Source organism: Oryctolagus cuniculus, chromosome 5 (genome assembly GCF_051225735.1).
Source record: "Oryctolagus cuniculus isolate XC-2025 breed Fujian yellow rabbit chromosome 5, ASM5122573v1, whole genome shotgun sequence".
Classification (NCBI taxonomy): Eukaryota; Metazoa; Chordata; class Mammalia; order Lagomorpha; family Leporidae; genus Oryctolagus; species Oryctolagus cuniculus.
Genome location: NC_142871.1, coordinates 145,775,217 through 145,790,877, shown reverse-complemented (window position 1 = coordinate 145,790,877; position 15,661 = coordinate 145,775,217). Strand labels below are relative to the sequence as shown.

At 41.1% G+C, this 15,661-nt stretch overlaps 1 protein-coding gene across 11 annotated transcripts in view; it reads right to left on the bottom strand.

Annotated features, from left to right (window-relative positions):
• RNF144B (ring finger protein 144B) overlaps positions 1-15,661 on the bottom strand; it is a 203,031-nt gene that overhangs the window by 16,586 nt on the left and 170,784 nt on the right. For all 11 annotated transcript variants that reach the window (XM_051832579.3, XM_008274113.5, XM_051832575.3 and 8 more), the window contains one exon: positions 12,243-12,303. In XM_051832579.3, coding sequence (XP_051688539.2) covers positions 12,243-12,303 — 61 coding nt within the window. The remainder of the gene's footprint in view (positions 1-12,242; positions 12,304-15,661) is intronic.

Genomic DNA, 15,661 nt, shown 5'->3' with positions numbered 1-15,661 from the left:
ACCTCAAAGATATATTGTTAAATGAAAAAAAAGCAGATGGCAAAAAGAGCACACATGGACTATATTTATAACATATATATAAATATATATATATATACACAGAAATACGTCATAACATTTCCAGAAGAATATCAAAGGCAGCTATCATTAAGTAAAGGACAGGGATTGGGGAAGCAGGCAGATTTACTTTATGATTGCTTGTGAACTTCAGTTTTTTAAAAGGCACAAATACTATTTTTATAATTTTATTTCAACCCAATATATGAACAACAAACAGAAAATAATTCTGAAACTAAGCTGAGTCCTGGCAAATCACTTACTTTTTATAACATTGAGGCATATTCAGATTTTCCCTTTGTTTCACATTCTTCCCCTTAAAGACAATTCTCCTTCTATGCTTATCCTTTCCCTTAAAAATTCCCTCTCCTTTACCAAGTCTTAGACTAACCATTTCTTAAAGAAGTCATTTCTATTATTTCCTTGCCTTAATTAGGAGGGGGCATCACATAATCAGCATCTTGTTAATTACTGTTCTTTACTCATTTCAGGGAGATGGACTTTCTCTTTAGATTGTAGGTAATGGCTGTTTCTTATTTTCTTTGTGTATTTCAATTTACCTGACACGGTGATGGGATGTTATTATTGATTTAAAGCAGTAATTTCTGGTTTTTTCAAAAGTATAAATGTACTGTTGTGCAAACAAGTGACTCCCAGTACATACACTAATAATATGATTCTGAAATGCTTTGCATCAACAGATCCTCTCATCAACAATGTGCATGGCACACTGAAATCACCCAATATCAGTGCCAGCTTTGGGAGCATGTTAAGCTCTACATTAGACCACAGATCTCTACCCACCTCAATTAAGAGTCTCAAATATGGATCAGTTTCAACTTCACAAAACATGGAACTTCACATATAGCACAACTGTCAACCTCCTTTATAAAGTATTACTTATGAAGAGCAACAATTAAAATATTTTCCAACATTAAGATGAATAATAATCATCCCTTTGAGAACTCTACCATCTCTCTGTAACTAATAGCTATTTTATTTCCTATCCCATCTTAATCCTTGGATGAAAATTCACATTCATTCATTCTCATCCTATCCACTCATATCCTCCTTATGTCTCTGAAATCAGTTTTTACTCTCAATAATGAACTTCTCTCTAAAAGTTGTAAGTGACATCCCTCTAGGTACTTGCAGCAAATGTTTTCAATTCATTGCATGCCCAATACTCTTCTTCTCACTCTGTCTTCCCTGTGCAAAGTCCTGGCTTCTCTACTTCCCACAATCCTTTCTCCTGTACCATCAACACTGCTTCTTTGGCTCCCATCCATGGATGACTTCCAAAACCTAATCCTGCATTTCTCCCACATCTTATTTATAGGACTCATGCCATAACTAAGCCTCCACTTTCACTTTAATTTGGATTCTTCCAAATGTCTTCTTCAGGCATGACCTCTTGTGATTAGAAGACTGCAAATTAGGCAAATGTCTATGACTCATTGTTCATTCAACACATGAATGATTTCAAGTACTGTTTAAAGACCCTGCACACATGAAGTTGGAAAATAGACATTCCTCCTCAGAAATAATACAGTGTGAAAAGGAAAAGCAGTGTTTAAAACAAAGACAGTGTCAAAACAAAAACATAAAACCACACAATAAATGATAGTGCATCCCACAAGATAACAAAGTAAAATTACCAACAAATACATGTAAGGAGCTCTCTGGGGGTGGAGATAAGGAATATTTAATAATTACATGCAAAAATATTTTATGTTTATTTTTAATCCAAGTAGCCACAGTGAAATTTACCCCTTCAAATCAACTTTAAAATCATAAGGTAAAACTAGTCCCTCCTAATCATAGAACAAAACCTGTAACACACGCTGAAATGGAATACAAAAAGATTAAGCTAGAAAGAGCCACAGTACCACATAAACAGAGATTAAAAAACAAATCCCTAGGGCAGTCACTCTGCAGGCAGCCAGCATTTGCAAGGTGTAGAAGGAAGAGAGTAGTCTCTTCCAGATATTAGAAATAATATTTTGTACATAAAAGAAACATCAAGCAAGGATACCAGCAGTCATGTCCTAAAGTGGACTCTTGTTGGCTTACGAGAACCAAATACATCTGTCTCCAACTCCAAGTTCAATGACAGCACATGGGTAGCTTGAAATTAACCATGGTGGAAGTACTTATATCTTAGAAATTGGCAAATACTGTAGATAAGAGTTATGTCCCACCCCCCACAAAGACTGTTATCTAACACATCATTGACCACAGGCCAAGTTGAGGTTAAACACAAAATGTATGAATAATTTATGCACAAAACCTACATCAACCAGGCAGTGGAAGAGTGAGTGGCAGAATACGTCCAGCCCAAAAGAGAAACCAAAACCACAACAGTGCTGGGCTCTTTTAGTCATATTTGCTGATCAACCTTTTCTACTTCCTGAACACCCTACAGAAAGACAGATACATACACCTGAAGAAAACCCACAGGTATACACATCTTCTGAGAGTAACTCCAGTGTATTGCTCACTAATTGTTTCTTGCACATCTGTCCTAGTCTTCAACTCCAGAGAATACCCTCGAAGGCAGGCTGTCTCTTCCACTAAGAATCAGGGTACATCAAAGAAAGATGATCTCCCTTCCAGGTTTTTCAGCACCCCTCATACCACCATTCAGAGGGGACATACTCAGTACTTTCATGTCGACCCCAGTGGATCTAAATTATCCCTCTTCTACACACAAGGGGACAGAAGAGAAAACAGAGGCCAGACAGCTGTCAATTCAAACCAAAGGCTACTCTTAGGGTCCCCCTCCCATCATCAAGCCCCCTTTTAGAATCTTTCACGACCAAATCCTGGAGAAATGTCCACTGCTTCAGAATTGCACCTATGATAGTAACCCGCTATGACTTTGTTTGTCAAGGTTTGCTTTGGGACATAGATCTTTTTTCTCACATAATTACTTGTGATTTATCCTAAGGCTCTGGTTATAGAAAATATACTCCCTGGCCGGTGCTGCAGCTCAATAGGCTAATCCTCCACCTAGCGGTGCCAGCACACCAGGTTCTAGTCCCGGTCGGGGAGCCGGATTCTTTCCCCGTTGCCCCTCTTCCAGGCCAGCTCTATGCTATGGCCTGGGAGTGCAGTGGAGGATGGCCCAAGTGCTTGGGCCCTGCACCCCATGGGAGACCTGGAGAAGCACCTGGCTCCTGGCTCTGGATCAGCGTGGTGCACTGGCCGCAGCACGCCAGCCGCAGCGGCCATTGGAGGGTGAACCAACGGCAAAAGGAAGACCTTTCTCTCTGTCTCTCTCTCTCTCACTGTCCACTCTGCCTGTCAAAAAATAAATAAATTTTAAAAAAATGAAAATATACTCTCCAAAGGACTTGTGGCATTACCTTCTTGATAAATCATTAAAAGCAGAGTAAATAGGCCGGTGCCGTGGCTCACTAGGCTAATCCTCCGCCCAGCGGCGCTGGCACACCGGGTTCTAGTCCCGGTCGGGGCGCCGGATTCTGTCCCGGTTGCCCCTCTTCCAGGCCAGCTCTCTGCTGTGGCCAGGGAGTGCAGTGGAGGATGGCCCAGGTGCTTGGGCCCTGCACCCCATGGGAGACCAGGAAAAGCACCTGGCTCCTGGCTCCTGCCATCGGATCAGCGTGGTGCGCCGGCCGCGGCGGCCATTGGAGGGTGAACCAACGGCAAAAGGAAGACCTTTCTCTCTGTCTCTCTCTCTCTCACTGTCCATTCTGCCTGTCCTGTCAAAAAAAAAAAAAAAAAAAAAAAGCAGAGTAAATAACTATTTTGAGGGAAAGAGAGAAATCTAACCAAACTCCCAAAAGTCCTCTCAGCTTTATATTTCTGCATTAAAGTATGGAGTCATGTAAGTTACCAAGGAATTATGGAAACAATATCCAAAGCAGTAAGGACTCAATTTCTCTTATTGGAAGAGAGACAGAAATAAAGAGATTGATTCCTTCCCTCAACCAGCCACACACAAATCTTTCATAGAAATTCATGAAAGGCATTTTTGAATGAGAAGAAAAGGTACAGTGGTGCCTCTGGGCCTAAAGGCATAAAGAATACTTACATAATTTTTCTATCTGCCTTGTCTAATTTTGATTCATGGTCTAGACCCCTCAGCTCCAATATGCATTTTCTGCTCTCAATTTTAACTGGGTAGCTACTAATTTACTTAGAATCACTAGATAGTGTGACATTTATGAAAACCAGAGGATACTGTGCAAACATCAAGTCCTGCTTTTGAGACTTATTCACCGTGGTACTTTTTTAAAAATCACATTTATGCCTATAGATTAAAACCATGAGTAAATAAGCAATCTACACAGAGTTTGAATTTCCAAATTTTATTCAAATAATGCAAAAGTAAAGAGTTACACATATAACATAGCAGGCTGATTTTACAAAATCAGAAAACAAACAAGGAATGGAAACAGCCCTTAATTTTCACTAAACTCAGCTAGGGCTGTCACAATATAGGGGATATATAGCTCCTCCTAATCCAATACTTCCCTCAGTGTAAAATGGAAAAGTCAAGATTAGAAAGACACTGCCTAAACACCCAGTGTCCACCAATTAGCAGATTCTCCAAGAAAAATTAGTGAAAATCTTTCCTTTCTTTCTAATTCTCAACCTAAAGGTGTAACTTTAAACTCTTTGAAGAGGAACACACAAATCCGTATTCTTTCACTGTGGTGTTTTCCAAACAATGGGGATTGAGAAATTCATTTAATGCGTTGTGAACAGTCATTTCTAAAAACCAAACACATTAGGAAAGAAAATAGAGTGTATTTCATTAATAAGTATAGATTTATGAAAGTGCTGTTAGTTCTGTCTTGGGGGGTATGGGTGTATATGTGCTGGCTTTCAAGGGAAAATGTATTTCTTATTCTGGGATACAAATAACTTGAAAAACATAGTGGCTTCCACAAAGCTGGGGGTCTATAAACATCTGCTGAATGATTTACAAATGTCTGCAACTTGGGAGGTATTTTGTAAAATTTGTGTTGTTTTCTTATTCACTCTATTTTCTTGTGACCTAAAGTTCCTCCTATTGTTTGAGATCTCCAGAAGCTATTTCCCTTGTCACTCTCACCTGCTTGCCTTTCTTATTTTTTCACCAGGACACAGAAGCAATTAGAAGAGATCCCGGGGCACGCCAAACCTGCTAGCCCACCTGCAGCCACACCCACGTCCTCTCCACCCTCACAGCCTGAGGACTGTTTCCGTAACATTCTCTCCCTCTCCTGTATCATCCCTCCCTGCTGCAGCAGGAGTTTTGTTTAAGAAAAAAACCTCCCAGAAAGTGTTTTGCTTAATATATTCACCACACCCACTTTTCAGAATATTTTGAACCCTCTCCAAGCAGGTTCTTCCCCATTACCCCACTTGTCAAGGTCACCAAAGACCTCTGTGTTACCAACTCTCGGTCCTTCCCTTTCCTAATCTCTCCAACATCTGACCAGCTGACCCTCTCTCCTCTGTAAATCAGACACCTTCAACTCCTTCTGGGCAGGTACTTCTGGGCCTCCTTTGCCAATCTTCTTCACTGGCTCCACCTCTTCTTCCCCACCTGTAAAAGTCACAGTGCCCCTGGTCTCAATCCTGAGACTTTACCCACACTCTGTTCCTCGCTGAGCTCATTCAATGCCACAGCTATAAACCCGACCTCTAAGCCGACAACTCGAAAATATATAATGTTGTTCCTGACCTCTCCTCTTACCTCCAGGTTCATATTATCCAACTATACTTCTACAAGAAAATCCTGACAGTTCTACTTACACAATACCCTTCAAGTCTGGAGATTTTTCAGTATTTCTACCTATAACATGATGCAGTATCATCTTAGGTTAGATGGCCACAGAGCCTCCTAGATCTCTTTGCTACCACTTCATTCCACTATGATCAACTTTTCCTGCAGCAGCCACACCAATTTTCTAAAACCGGCAGTCACAACAAGACACTACCCTGGTCACAGTCCTCCAATGACTTCACGTCACAGAGGCTTCATCATCTTAATCATATGATCAGGCCCTTGACAACTATATTATGCCCCTCAACTCTCTCTTCTACTTACTTAGCTCTGCTTTACTGTCTGCCAAACAGAAACTTGGCTTACTCCTGCCTCAGTGCCTTCGCACTTGCCCTTCTCTCTGCCTGGTATGCTCTTTCCGTGTGTATTCACGTGACATACTCACTTCAAATCAAAGGTCTACTCAGACAGAACCTCCTCAGGAAGGTCTTCCATAAAAGTCTCCCCATTCAACCCTTCCCCACTTCTTACCCTTCTTTATTTATATAAATGGTACATACCACTATCTAATATAACTTATTTATGATCTAACCCTCTCTCCTGACATACATCAGAATCCTTTTTGAGCAGGGATTTTGTCTTGAAGATCATTATATCTCCATCATCCTAGACAGGGTTTTGCAACACCAACACTACTGACAATCTGGATGAGATCATTCTTTGTAGTGGGGGGATGCTATCCTATGCATTAAATGTTTAGCAGTATCGCTGGCCTCTACTCTCCAGATGCCAAGAGCATCCCACTCCAGAGTCACAACAATCAAAAATGTCTTCAGACGATACCAAATGTCCTTCAGGGGTCAAATTCAGTACAGGTTGACAATCACTGACCTTGACCTAGTCAGCTGCCTGGCACATTCTGTTAATGAATGATAAAGCACTGCAACAGAAGCATAAGAAATAGTACCAGTAGAGCAATTCCCCGCAGTAAATAGTACAATGGCAGCATATATGACAAGGTTCTATATTGACCTACCCTGCATTCAGACACTTTCAGAAAACAGGAACAATACAGGGAGAGACCTGTTTAGGCATTAATACAGGAGTGTTTGCCCCTATCTAAGGAACAGGGGCCGCGACATACAAATCTGGTCAGACTTCACTGCCTGAGCCCAGCATCTACTCTTCAGGATACCCATCAGCCCAGCTCTTACAAGTGCAGCTACAAGTAGAAGTCAACAAAAGGCAACAGAACTGTTTTCTGTTTAAATGACTGTATCCAACAAGCCCTTAACTGCACAATTTCTCTTTAAAGACCTCATGGAACAGAGTGTACGTAAGTGGGGCCTAGAGGCAAGATCAGTAGAAAAGGAAGACATGCGTAAGGAGCATCAGACACTTGGGGCTCCGGCATTGGAGAGGAGTGCATGGAACCCAACAAACTGACGGACACCAGGTAGAGTCAAACCACTGTCACATGAAGAACTGTCCCTCCCACTCTCCTCCAAACCAATGATCCGAGAGGAATTTGAGATGAAGTGGAGCCCCAAACAGGAAGGATAGGATATTTATAAAAATACCTTTTGGGGCTACTGTTGTGTTGTAGCAGATAAATATGTCTGCAAAGCCAGCATCCCATATGAGTGTAGGCTCATCCTGATTGCTCCAGTTCTGATCCAGCTCCCTGCTAATGGGCCTGAGAACAGCAGCAGAAGATGGCCCCAGTTCTTGGGCCCTGGTCAGGAACACGTGGAAGACCTAGATGGAGCTCCTGGCTCCTGGCTCCTGGCTCCTGGCTTCAGTCTAGCCCAGCCCTGGTCATTGTGGCCATCTGGGGAGTAAACCAGTGGATGGAAGACATTCTCTCTCTTTCTCTCTCTCTCTCTCTCTCTCTCTCTCTTAACTCTGACATTCAAATAAAAATAAATAAATCTTTTAAAAATATTTTTTATTTCTTTAGTTGTGAATTCAATTCTCTTTCCTGGCTTTTGGCCTAGGAAACATAGCTGTTATAAAAATAAAATAGCACAATTATCCACAAAGCTTAAGGTTTAGCTGCTTCCCCCTTCAAATTTTTATTCCAAAGTGTGTAGAAAGTGAGTTGAGGCTGGTTCAGTTGATTTCCTCTTCATGAGCACTGATGAAAAGTATCATGTAGCTCTGAGATTGGGAGCTTCAAAAATCTCAACAAGGAGACATCAGGAACCTGGAAGTCAGCTCCCACACAATAGGGACCCTGAATCTTTAATATGAACATGACTTAGAAGTGATTAACTATGACAAATTTACATTGGAGATGGACAAATTAAAAGGTTTGAATTGCAATTTACTTAAGGAAAGTAGAATTGATTATACTGAAGTAAAACCTCATGACTATTTGATCTTAAGGCTGTGCTTGTTCATGTAAATTAAGCTAGGCAGGAAGTGCTATCTAAAACTATTTTTTGCAGCAGGCATTCAGCCTAGTGGTTAAGACACCCATGTGCCACATCAGAATACCTGGGATGGATACCTTGGCTCTAGCTCCTCACTTCAGCTTCCTGCTAATGCAGACCATGGGCGGGACCAGTGGGGCTCCTGCCACCTACATGGGAAACCCAGATGGAGTTCCTTATTCCTGACCTTGGCCTAGGCCAGTCTTAGCTCTTGTAGGCATCTGGGAAGTAATCCAGCACATGCGAGCTCTCTTTCCCTCTGTCTCTCTCTATATCTGCCACTCAAATAAAAAAAATCTAAGATGTAAAGTAACATAGAACTCTTACTTCTGTATTCTGACAATTATCAGCAAATAGAAATATTCTGGGGAATTAAAATAGCCATGAGACTTAAGGACCATATCTGACTCAAGTGATTGTTTTCCACTGTCAAAAACAGAATGCAAGATCCTTGGTTTTCCCCCAGCGCCATAACATTAGATATGTGGGTTTTCTTTTCATTCAGTTATATATTCTCTTAGCTAACAGGAATGGGTCTTTTTTTCTTTTATTTCTTTTTTTTTTTTTTTTTGTCTTTCTCCAGAAAAGGAAGCTGTGCCAAAAAAAGACATCCCATGAATTTTTATGATTATGGGAAACACAATGCACCCAAGCTAATTTAATTATCTGCTGAAATAAATCAAACTGTTTTAGCTTTTATGACCCATTGCATTTTTAATTATGCCAAAGTTAATTTGCTTTCTGATATCTCAAAGAACAAAGGTCTTCTGCAGATAATGAAAATGCAATTAAACCACACTGATTAGAATTAACATCTGCTACAGTAAATACACCCAAACAGAGGTAGCCATTGTTGGAGGGATTATTCTCAAGACAACTGAAAAGAACCACAGAATTCAAACTTGGAAAAAATCTTTGTTTGAGGTTATCTAATATGACACAATTATATCCTGGCCCACAGAAGTTAGAAGTTTGCATAACTTATGCTTGGTGAGTCTGTTTTCCTCCTAAAATACCACTGCATATAAAGAAACACAACATTACTAAATAAATCTTAATTGCCACTATCACTATAAGAATGTTTTCTCTTTGAAGTAGCCACCTTGGATGTTCCATCTCAGCAAGTCATGATCTACTTCCAGGTGGTAAGAGAAGGTGGAATTCTTGCTTAGACTAAGGGCAACCTGTGTTAAACTGATAATATGATAAGTGATTTAAGAAGTTAGTCCTGATTATTAAGGTTCTACACAATTCTCTAGAATCTAGGACAATAGGGTAGAAATGGGCTGAAGAAGATTTAGATGGTGATGAACACATTATGTTGTTATTCTACACATTCAATCCAAGGGATGATTGGAGAATTTTCTGCAAGATTCTCAGTTCAGTTTGGAAAACTGAGGGAAAAGGTAAGATTTGGTGGTGGTGATTATGTATAACAATAATTTTTTGTAAGATTTATTTTATTTATTTGAAAGACAGAGTTACAGGGAGAGGTAGAGCCAGAAGTGTGTGTGTGTGGGGGTCTTTCATCTACTGGTTCACTCCCCAAATGGCCACAATGGCTGGAGCTGTGCTGGATCAAAGCCAGGAGCCAGGAGCTTCCTCCAGGCATCCCACGTGCATACAGAGGCCCAAGGACTTGGGCCATTTTTTTCTGCTTTCCCAGGCCATAGCAGAGAGCTGGATTGGAAGTAGAGCAGCCGGGACTTGGACCAGTGCCCATAAGGGGAACCAGTGCTGCAGGCCAGGGCTTTAACCTGCTGTACCACAGTACAGGCCCCAACAATAATTTTTTAAATGCCACTAATAATTTATTAAATGCACTGTGAAAGACACACAATATTCATTCACTCATTCTTTACAACAACTGTAGGATGATAATTCAATTATCATTCCCATTTTATAGATGAGGAAATGGAAGCCCACCAAGGGAGAAGCCAACATTTAACTGTGTCCCTCACTCAGGTCCTCTTTAGAAACCTCACCCCACCTGATGATCAGTGCAAGTTTTGCTTCACAGGTACTTTAGTCTTTTGATGGGAAGTTGAAACATCTAGAAACTACTATTTTATACTTAAAAGGGATCCAAAAGAGAGAATTGGCTGCAAACAGAGGAAGCTTAAGCTGAGGAGAAAGTGTTATCATTAAAAAGCATAGCTTAGGAAGGAAGCCCTGGACTTAGTCATACATTTACCACAAAACTCCAGAAAAGTAGACTCAAAAAGAAAACACACACACACACACAGATGATAAGAATGGGCTTGTGATCAGAGACCATGAGAAGGAAAATGACTAACAAGAGATAGGAATTAAAAATAAAGCTGAGCAATTGATAAAGTCATCAAGTATCACTGATTTTAACAGACTACAAAAAACAAAATAATGAGCCAGGGCTCTGATGAAATAAAACCTTAATGATCAGATACAAAAGACAATGTGGGAGCCTTTAACCAGGGGCAATAAAAGAGCAAGACAAAACTCAAGGAGCATTGTCACAAATGTGAAGACTCAAAATGAAGATTGTGGGGATGAGTATTTGGCTGGTTGTTAAGATGCCCACATCCTGGCCGGCACCGCAGCTCACTAGGCTAATCCTCTGCCTGTTGCGCCAGCATCTCGGGTTCTAGCCCTGGTTGGGGCGCTGGATTCTGTCCCGGTTGCTCCTCTTCCAGGCCAGCTCTCTGCTGTGGCCCAGAAAGGCAGTGGAGGATGGCCCAGGTCCTTGGGCCCTGCACCCCATGGGAGACCAGGAGGGAGCACCTGGCTCCTGGCTTCCGATCGTCGCAACACGCTGGCCATAGCGGCCACTTGGGGGGTGAACCAACAGAAAACGGAAGACCTTTCTCTCTGTCTCTCTCTCACTGTGTAACTCTGCCTGTCCAAAAAAAAAGAAAAAGAAAGAAATGCCCATATCACAGTGCTTGGGTTTGACTTTTTTATTTATTTTATTTATTTATTTATTTATTTTTGACAGGCAGAGTGGACAGTGAGAGAGAGAGATAGAAAGGTCTTTCTTTGCCGTTGGTTCACCCTCCAATGGCCGCTGCGGCCTGCGTGCTGCGGCCAGCGCACCACGCTGATCCGAAGGCAGGAGCCAGGTGCTTCTCCTGGTCTCCCATGGGGTGCAGGGCCCAAGCACTTGGGCCATCCTCCACTGCACTCCCTGGCCACAGCAGAGAGCTGGCCTGGAAGAGGGGCAACCGGGACAGAATCCTGCGCCCCGACCGGGACTAGAACCCTGTGTGCCAGCACTGCAAGGTGGAGGATTAGCCTAGTGAGCCGCAGCGTCAGCCAGGTTTTACTTCTATTCTGTCTCCTGACTCAGCTTTCTGCTAATGTGCAGCTGGGAAGATGGCAAATAACTGTTTAAGTTTGGGCTTCTGTCACCACAACAGAGACTGGGACTGAGTTCCCAGCTTGGGCCCCTGACATGGGAGACAGAGATGGAGTTCCTGGCTACTGGGTTTGCCCTGGCCCAGCTCTGGCTGTTTTGGCCATTTGGGGAGCAAAACAGAGGATGGAAGTTATCTCTCTCTCTCTCTCTCTTTCTCTCTACCTCCCTGCCCCCCCATGATTTCAAATAAATACAAATAAATAAGCTTTAAAAAATAGTGAATATCATAAGGCGTAGTAAAATGCCTGGGCAAGTTAATGCTTTGATGTAATCTTCTAGAGTGGAAAAAATGGGTGAGAAAACGTATTTTGAATCAATTTTTTTTGTATTATTAGTGTTATTATGAAATCGTCCAACTTTTGCAAAACCTTTCTTACATGAGCCAAATTCGAAACAAAACCATCCACATATGGAAAGCCCTATTTCCTGAGAGTCTGCAGTTTCTTCTGGTGTGGACGAGAGTTGAAATTTTATGTTGCAATTACAGTTTTTCCCTTTCCAAGTCCCCTTGCAGCTCTGCTGTCAGCCCGCAGCTGTGTTCATCTTCCATGTGGGTTGGTGTAAAGATGACACATGTAAAATCACATTCATCATAGGACAAGAAAAGAGTGCATACCTCGTTCAAATTTTAACCGCTGATAAAGCTGAAACTGATCCACGGGCACCAAACAGGCAATCTGAAAGCAGAGACGTCAGAAAGATGAGATTTCAGTCACCACAGGGTCCTGAGTTAGCAGCCTTTTACAGTTCTCTTTCTTGTTTGGCTTCCTCTATGCTCTCTGTCACAGCTGTTTGCAAACTTCTTTTCACTACACTGTTAACGCACTAACATGTGCAGTCTCAAATCATCCATACGGCTAGGAATCACTGTTCAAGGCTCCAGTTACAAAAACACTGATAGCCCTGCACTGTTTGATCAATGCCTACTGAGGCCACACAGCCAAATTTTATTACCTGGATTCCCCACTTAGTTGTGAACATAAATGAAAGATGCTCCTTTTCTTGATTTATTTTTCTTAAAAGAATTTATTTACTTATTTGAAAGGCAGGGTTACAGAGAGAAAGAAGGAGAGACAGAGAGAGAAAGGTAAGTCTTCCATCCATTGGTTCATGCCCCAAATGGCCACAATGGCTGGGGCAGAGCCAGCTGAAGCTGGGAGCCAGAAGCTTCATTCAGGTCTCCTACGTGGGTGCAAAGGCTAAGCACTTGGGCCATCCTCCACTGCTTTTCCAGGCACATTAGCAGCAAACTGGATCAGAAGTAGGGAACCCAGGACATGAACTGGCACCCATATGGGATACCAACCTTGTAGGTGGTAGCTTAATCCACTATACCACAACAGTGGCCCCATGATTCTCCTTTTCTCTCTACATCTGATTAAGAAATTTTAAAAATAGTGGTGTTCTGCCTTTAGAACCCTGAGAAACCAAGGTCAAGTAGATGGCTCAATGGTACTTCAAAAAATTCACAGAAAATGGAATTACAAAGTAAGTTTATTTCAGTGCAAAACAAAATTTAAATGCATGTATATGAGAGGTCTTCAAAAATTCAAGAGAAATGGATATCATGAAAAACTATTCATGGGGTTCAAATGTTTTTCTTCACTAAATAATCTTATCTTTCATTTCCACTTTCCATAAACTTTTTGAAGGATCTCTGTATCTCAGCAATTATGAAGGCTTTATTGGTTGCCCAGGAAATTGTATCTTTTGAATAATTCAAAAATAATTTCTTTTGACAAAAATCACTTCGTGGAGCCCTCAGTTATCACAATGACCGCTCAGCCCCTGGTGGAAAAGAAATGCCTTAGACATTTCTTGTGGCTAGCTTTCCATTTCCCTCTCAGAAGGCCACATGAACCAAAGGTTTATTAGTAAACAGCAGTGATTCATAGCCAACCAAGTGACATTTCAGACTCATCATTTTTAAATTGCATTTAAAAGGCAGATGCAGGAAAAGCTAACTGCTCTTAAGCTGGCATTCTAAAAATATTAATTCCATTGACGTCAAAATATAAGTATATTGACGTTGCTTAAAAGATTTACAACTGAGAAAATCAAAGGATTTGATATTAGCTTTCTAGATACTCAGCAACATGATCCAGAACACAGCCTTAGCCTTGACAATTCCCTCTCTAAACTACTATTTTTGGTGGCGGGGCAGAGGGGAGGAGGGGGTAGGCTGTAAAACATATCCAAATGGAAGTTCTTACAACTAATGAAAGCAAGTCCACTTTGAGAAAAAACTCAAGTAAGAAAATAATGCAGCTAAAATTGCATTTAACAAATATAATACATTTAAAATGTATTCAGAAATCTAATCATCCCTGCTACAAAAGTAATCTGGATTTGTTTACTTTGTAAGTGAACCAAACTAAGGTAGCTAGAATGTAAGAAGGGCCACAAAACAAGCAGGTTTGATCTTCCCAATCCAAGTGAAATATGCAGAAACAAATTTAATTATAAATACATTCTTTTTTTGAAATTTTCTTTCTCCATTTGGGGAGACAATGTTTTATTTTCATCTAGTACCTTAGCAATCCTCATAACAAACTAAGGTCAATTTCATGCGAAATGTACTTTGCCACAGTTCTTTTTATAAATATGGTTAGACTTTTATTCTATTGAAAGCCAACTCTGGACATCTGTTATAACACTACCCAAAAATCTTTCCCGGAAAACAAAGGTATCTCAAATAAAATCAGGATTGGAGACAAAAGGTCCAGGCAAATGAAGTGAGCGGTGACATTAAGGAATCAGAGTCCAATTCCCACATTTGCCAGTGATGTGTTGTGAGTGGAGGACAACCAACCTGTTGTTACTACAACTCCAGGATTAGAGTGAGGAGGGAATGATATCATCTGGGCCCCAGAGACCACAGTGACATTCCATGAGCTTATTTTCACCATACTCCTTCCCCAAAAGCTATGAGAGGTCTTTGACTCTATGGGACAGCCCTCTATACCACTCACTGCCATCGAAAATAGTCTGAGGACTGATCAAGACCTTCTTTAGATCCTTCAAAGTCAACCTTCCAGTTTGCTGATTTTCTAATGATGAGTAATTTATGCAACAGTAAGTCAAAGACAATTTACAAAAGACACAGGCAACAGGAAGATGTTTTAGTCACAGATGAAATGCTGTTGAGAAAAATGTCAGAAATTAATGTCATCAAAAGTCATCAACGGTAGAGACGGATGTTTAATTTTAAATTAAAAAGATAAACTCCATCAGAATACACATTACTGACAACAGGGAGGTCTTGGGTCTCTTTAAGTTTTTCCCCTCTTAACTCTGCTTTGAATCTCCTGCTTATTATTTCCTAAATCAAAGGTCTATATGGAATTAGGCCTTAATAAAGTAAATCCATTTTTCTACTGATATTTTGTATCACAGAAAGTTAATTCCATCATTGCTCGCTTTATCTGATCCTTTTGGAATGCAAGTACCCCAGGGAATATATCAATTCTCTGGCCAGCCCTGCCATTTAGACTATACCTTCCTCCTATGCTCAGTGAAACCTACTGTGTGCAAAGCCTTGGGTTGCAGGCCTGGGCATGTGAGGAAGCAGACGCAGAAGCCGCACTCAAGTAACTTCACTACTCAAAAGGAAAGAAATACAAGGGTACTTCAAAACGCTCATGGGAAATAGAATTAAGATATGTCTATTTCGGTGAAAAAAATGAAATGTTTGCGTGGTTTTTTCCTAATATACATTTTCCAAGAGTTTTCTGATGAGGCTTTGCATGTCCTTCAAAACTTTTTGCACGAAAATAAACATTTATTTTTAAAAATTATTTTATGTTATTTATTTGAGAGGCAGAGAAACAGAGACAGAGAGAGCTATCATCTACTGGTTCACTCCCCAGGGGAAGTAGCCAGAGGAAGAGAAAGGGGCCAGGAGCCTGAAACACAATCCAAGTCTCCTCCTTGGGTGGCATATTTGAGCTATCACTGCTGTCCGCCAGGGTCTTAATTTGCAGGAATCTGGAGTCAGGAGTCGGAGCCCAGAATTGAATTTGTAATGTGGGGAGT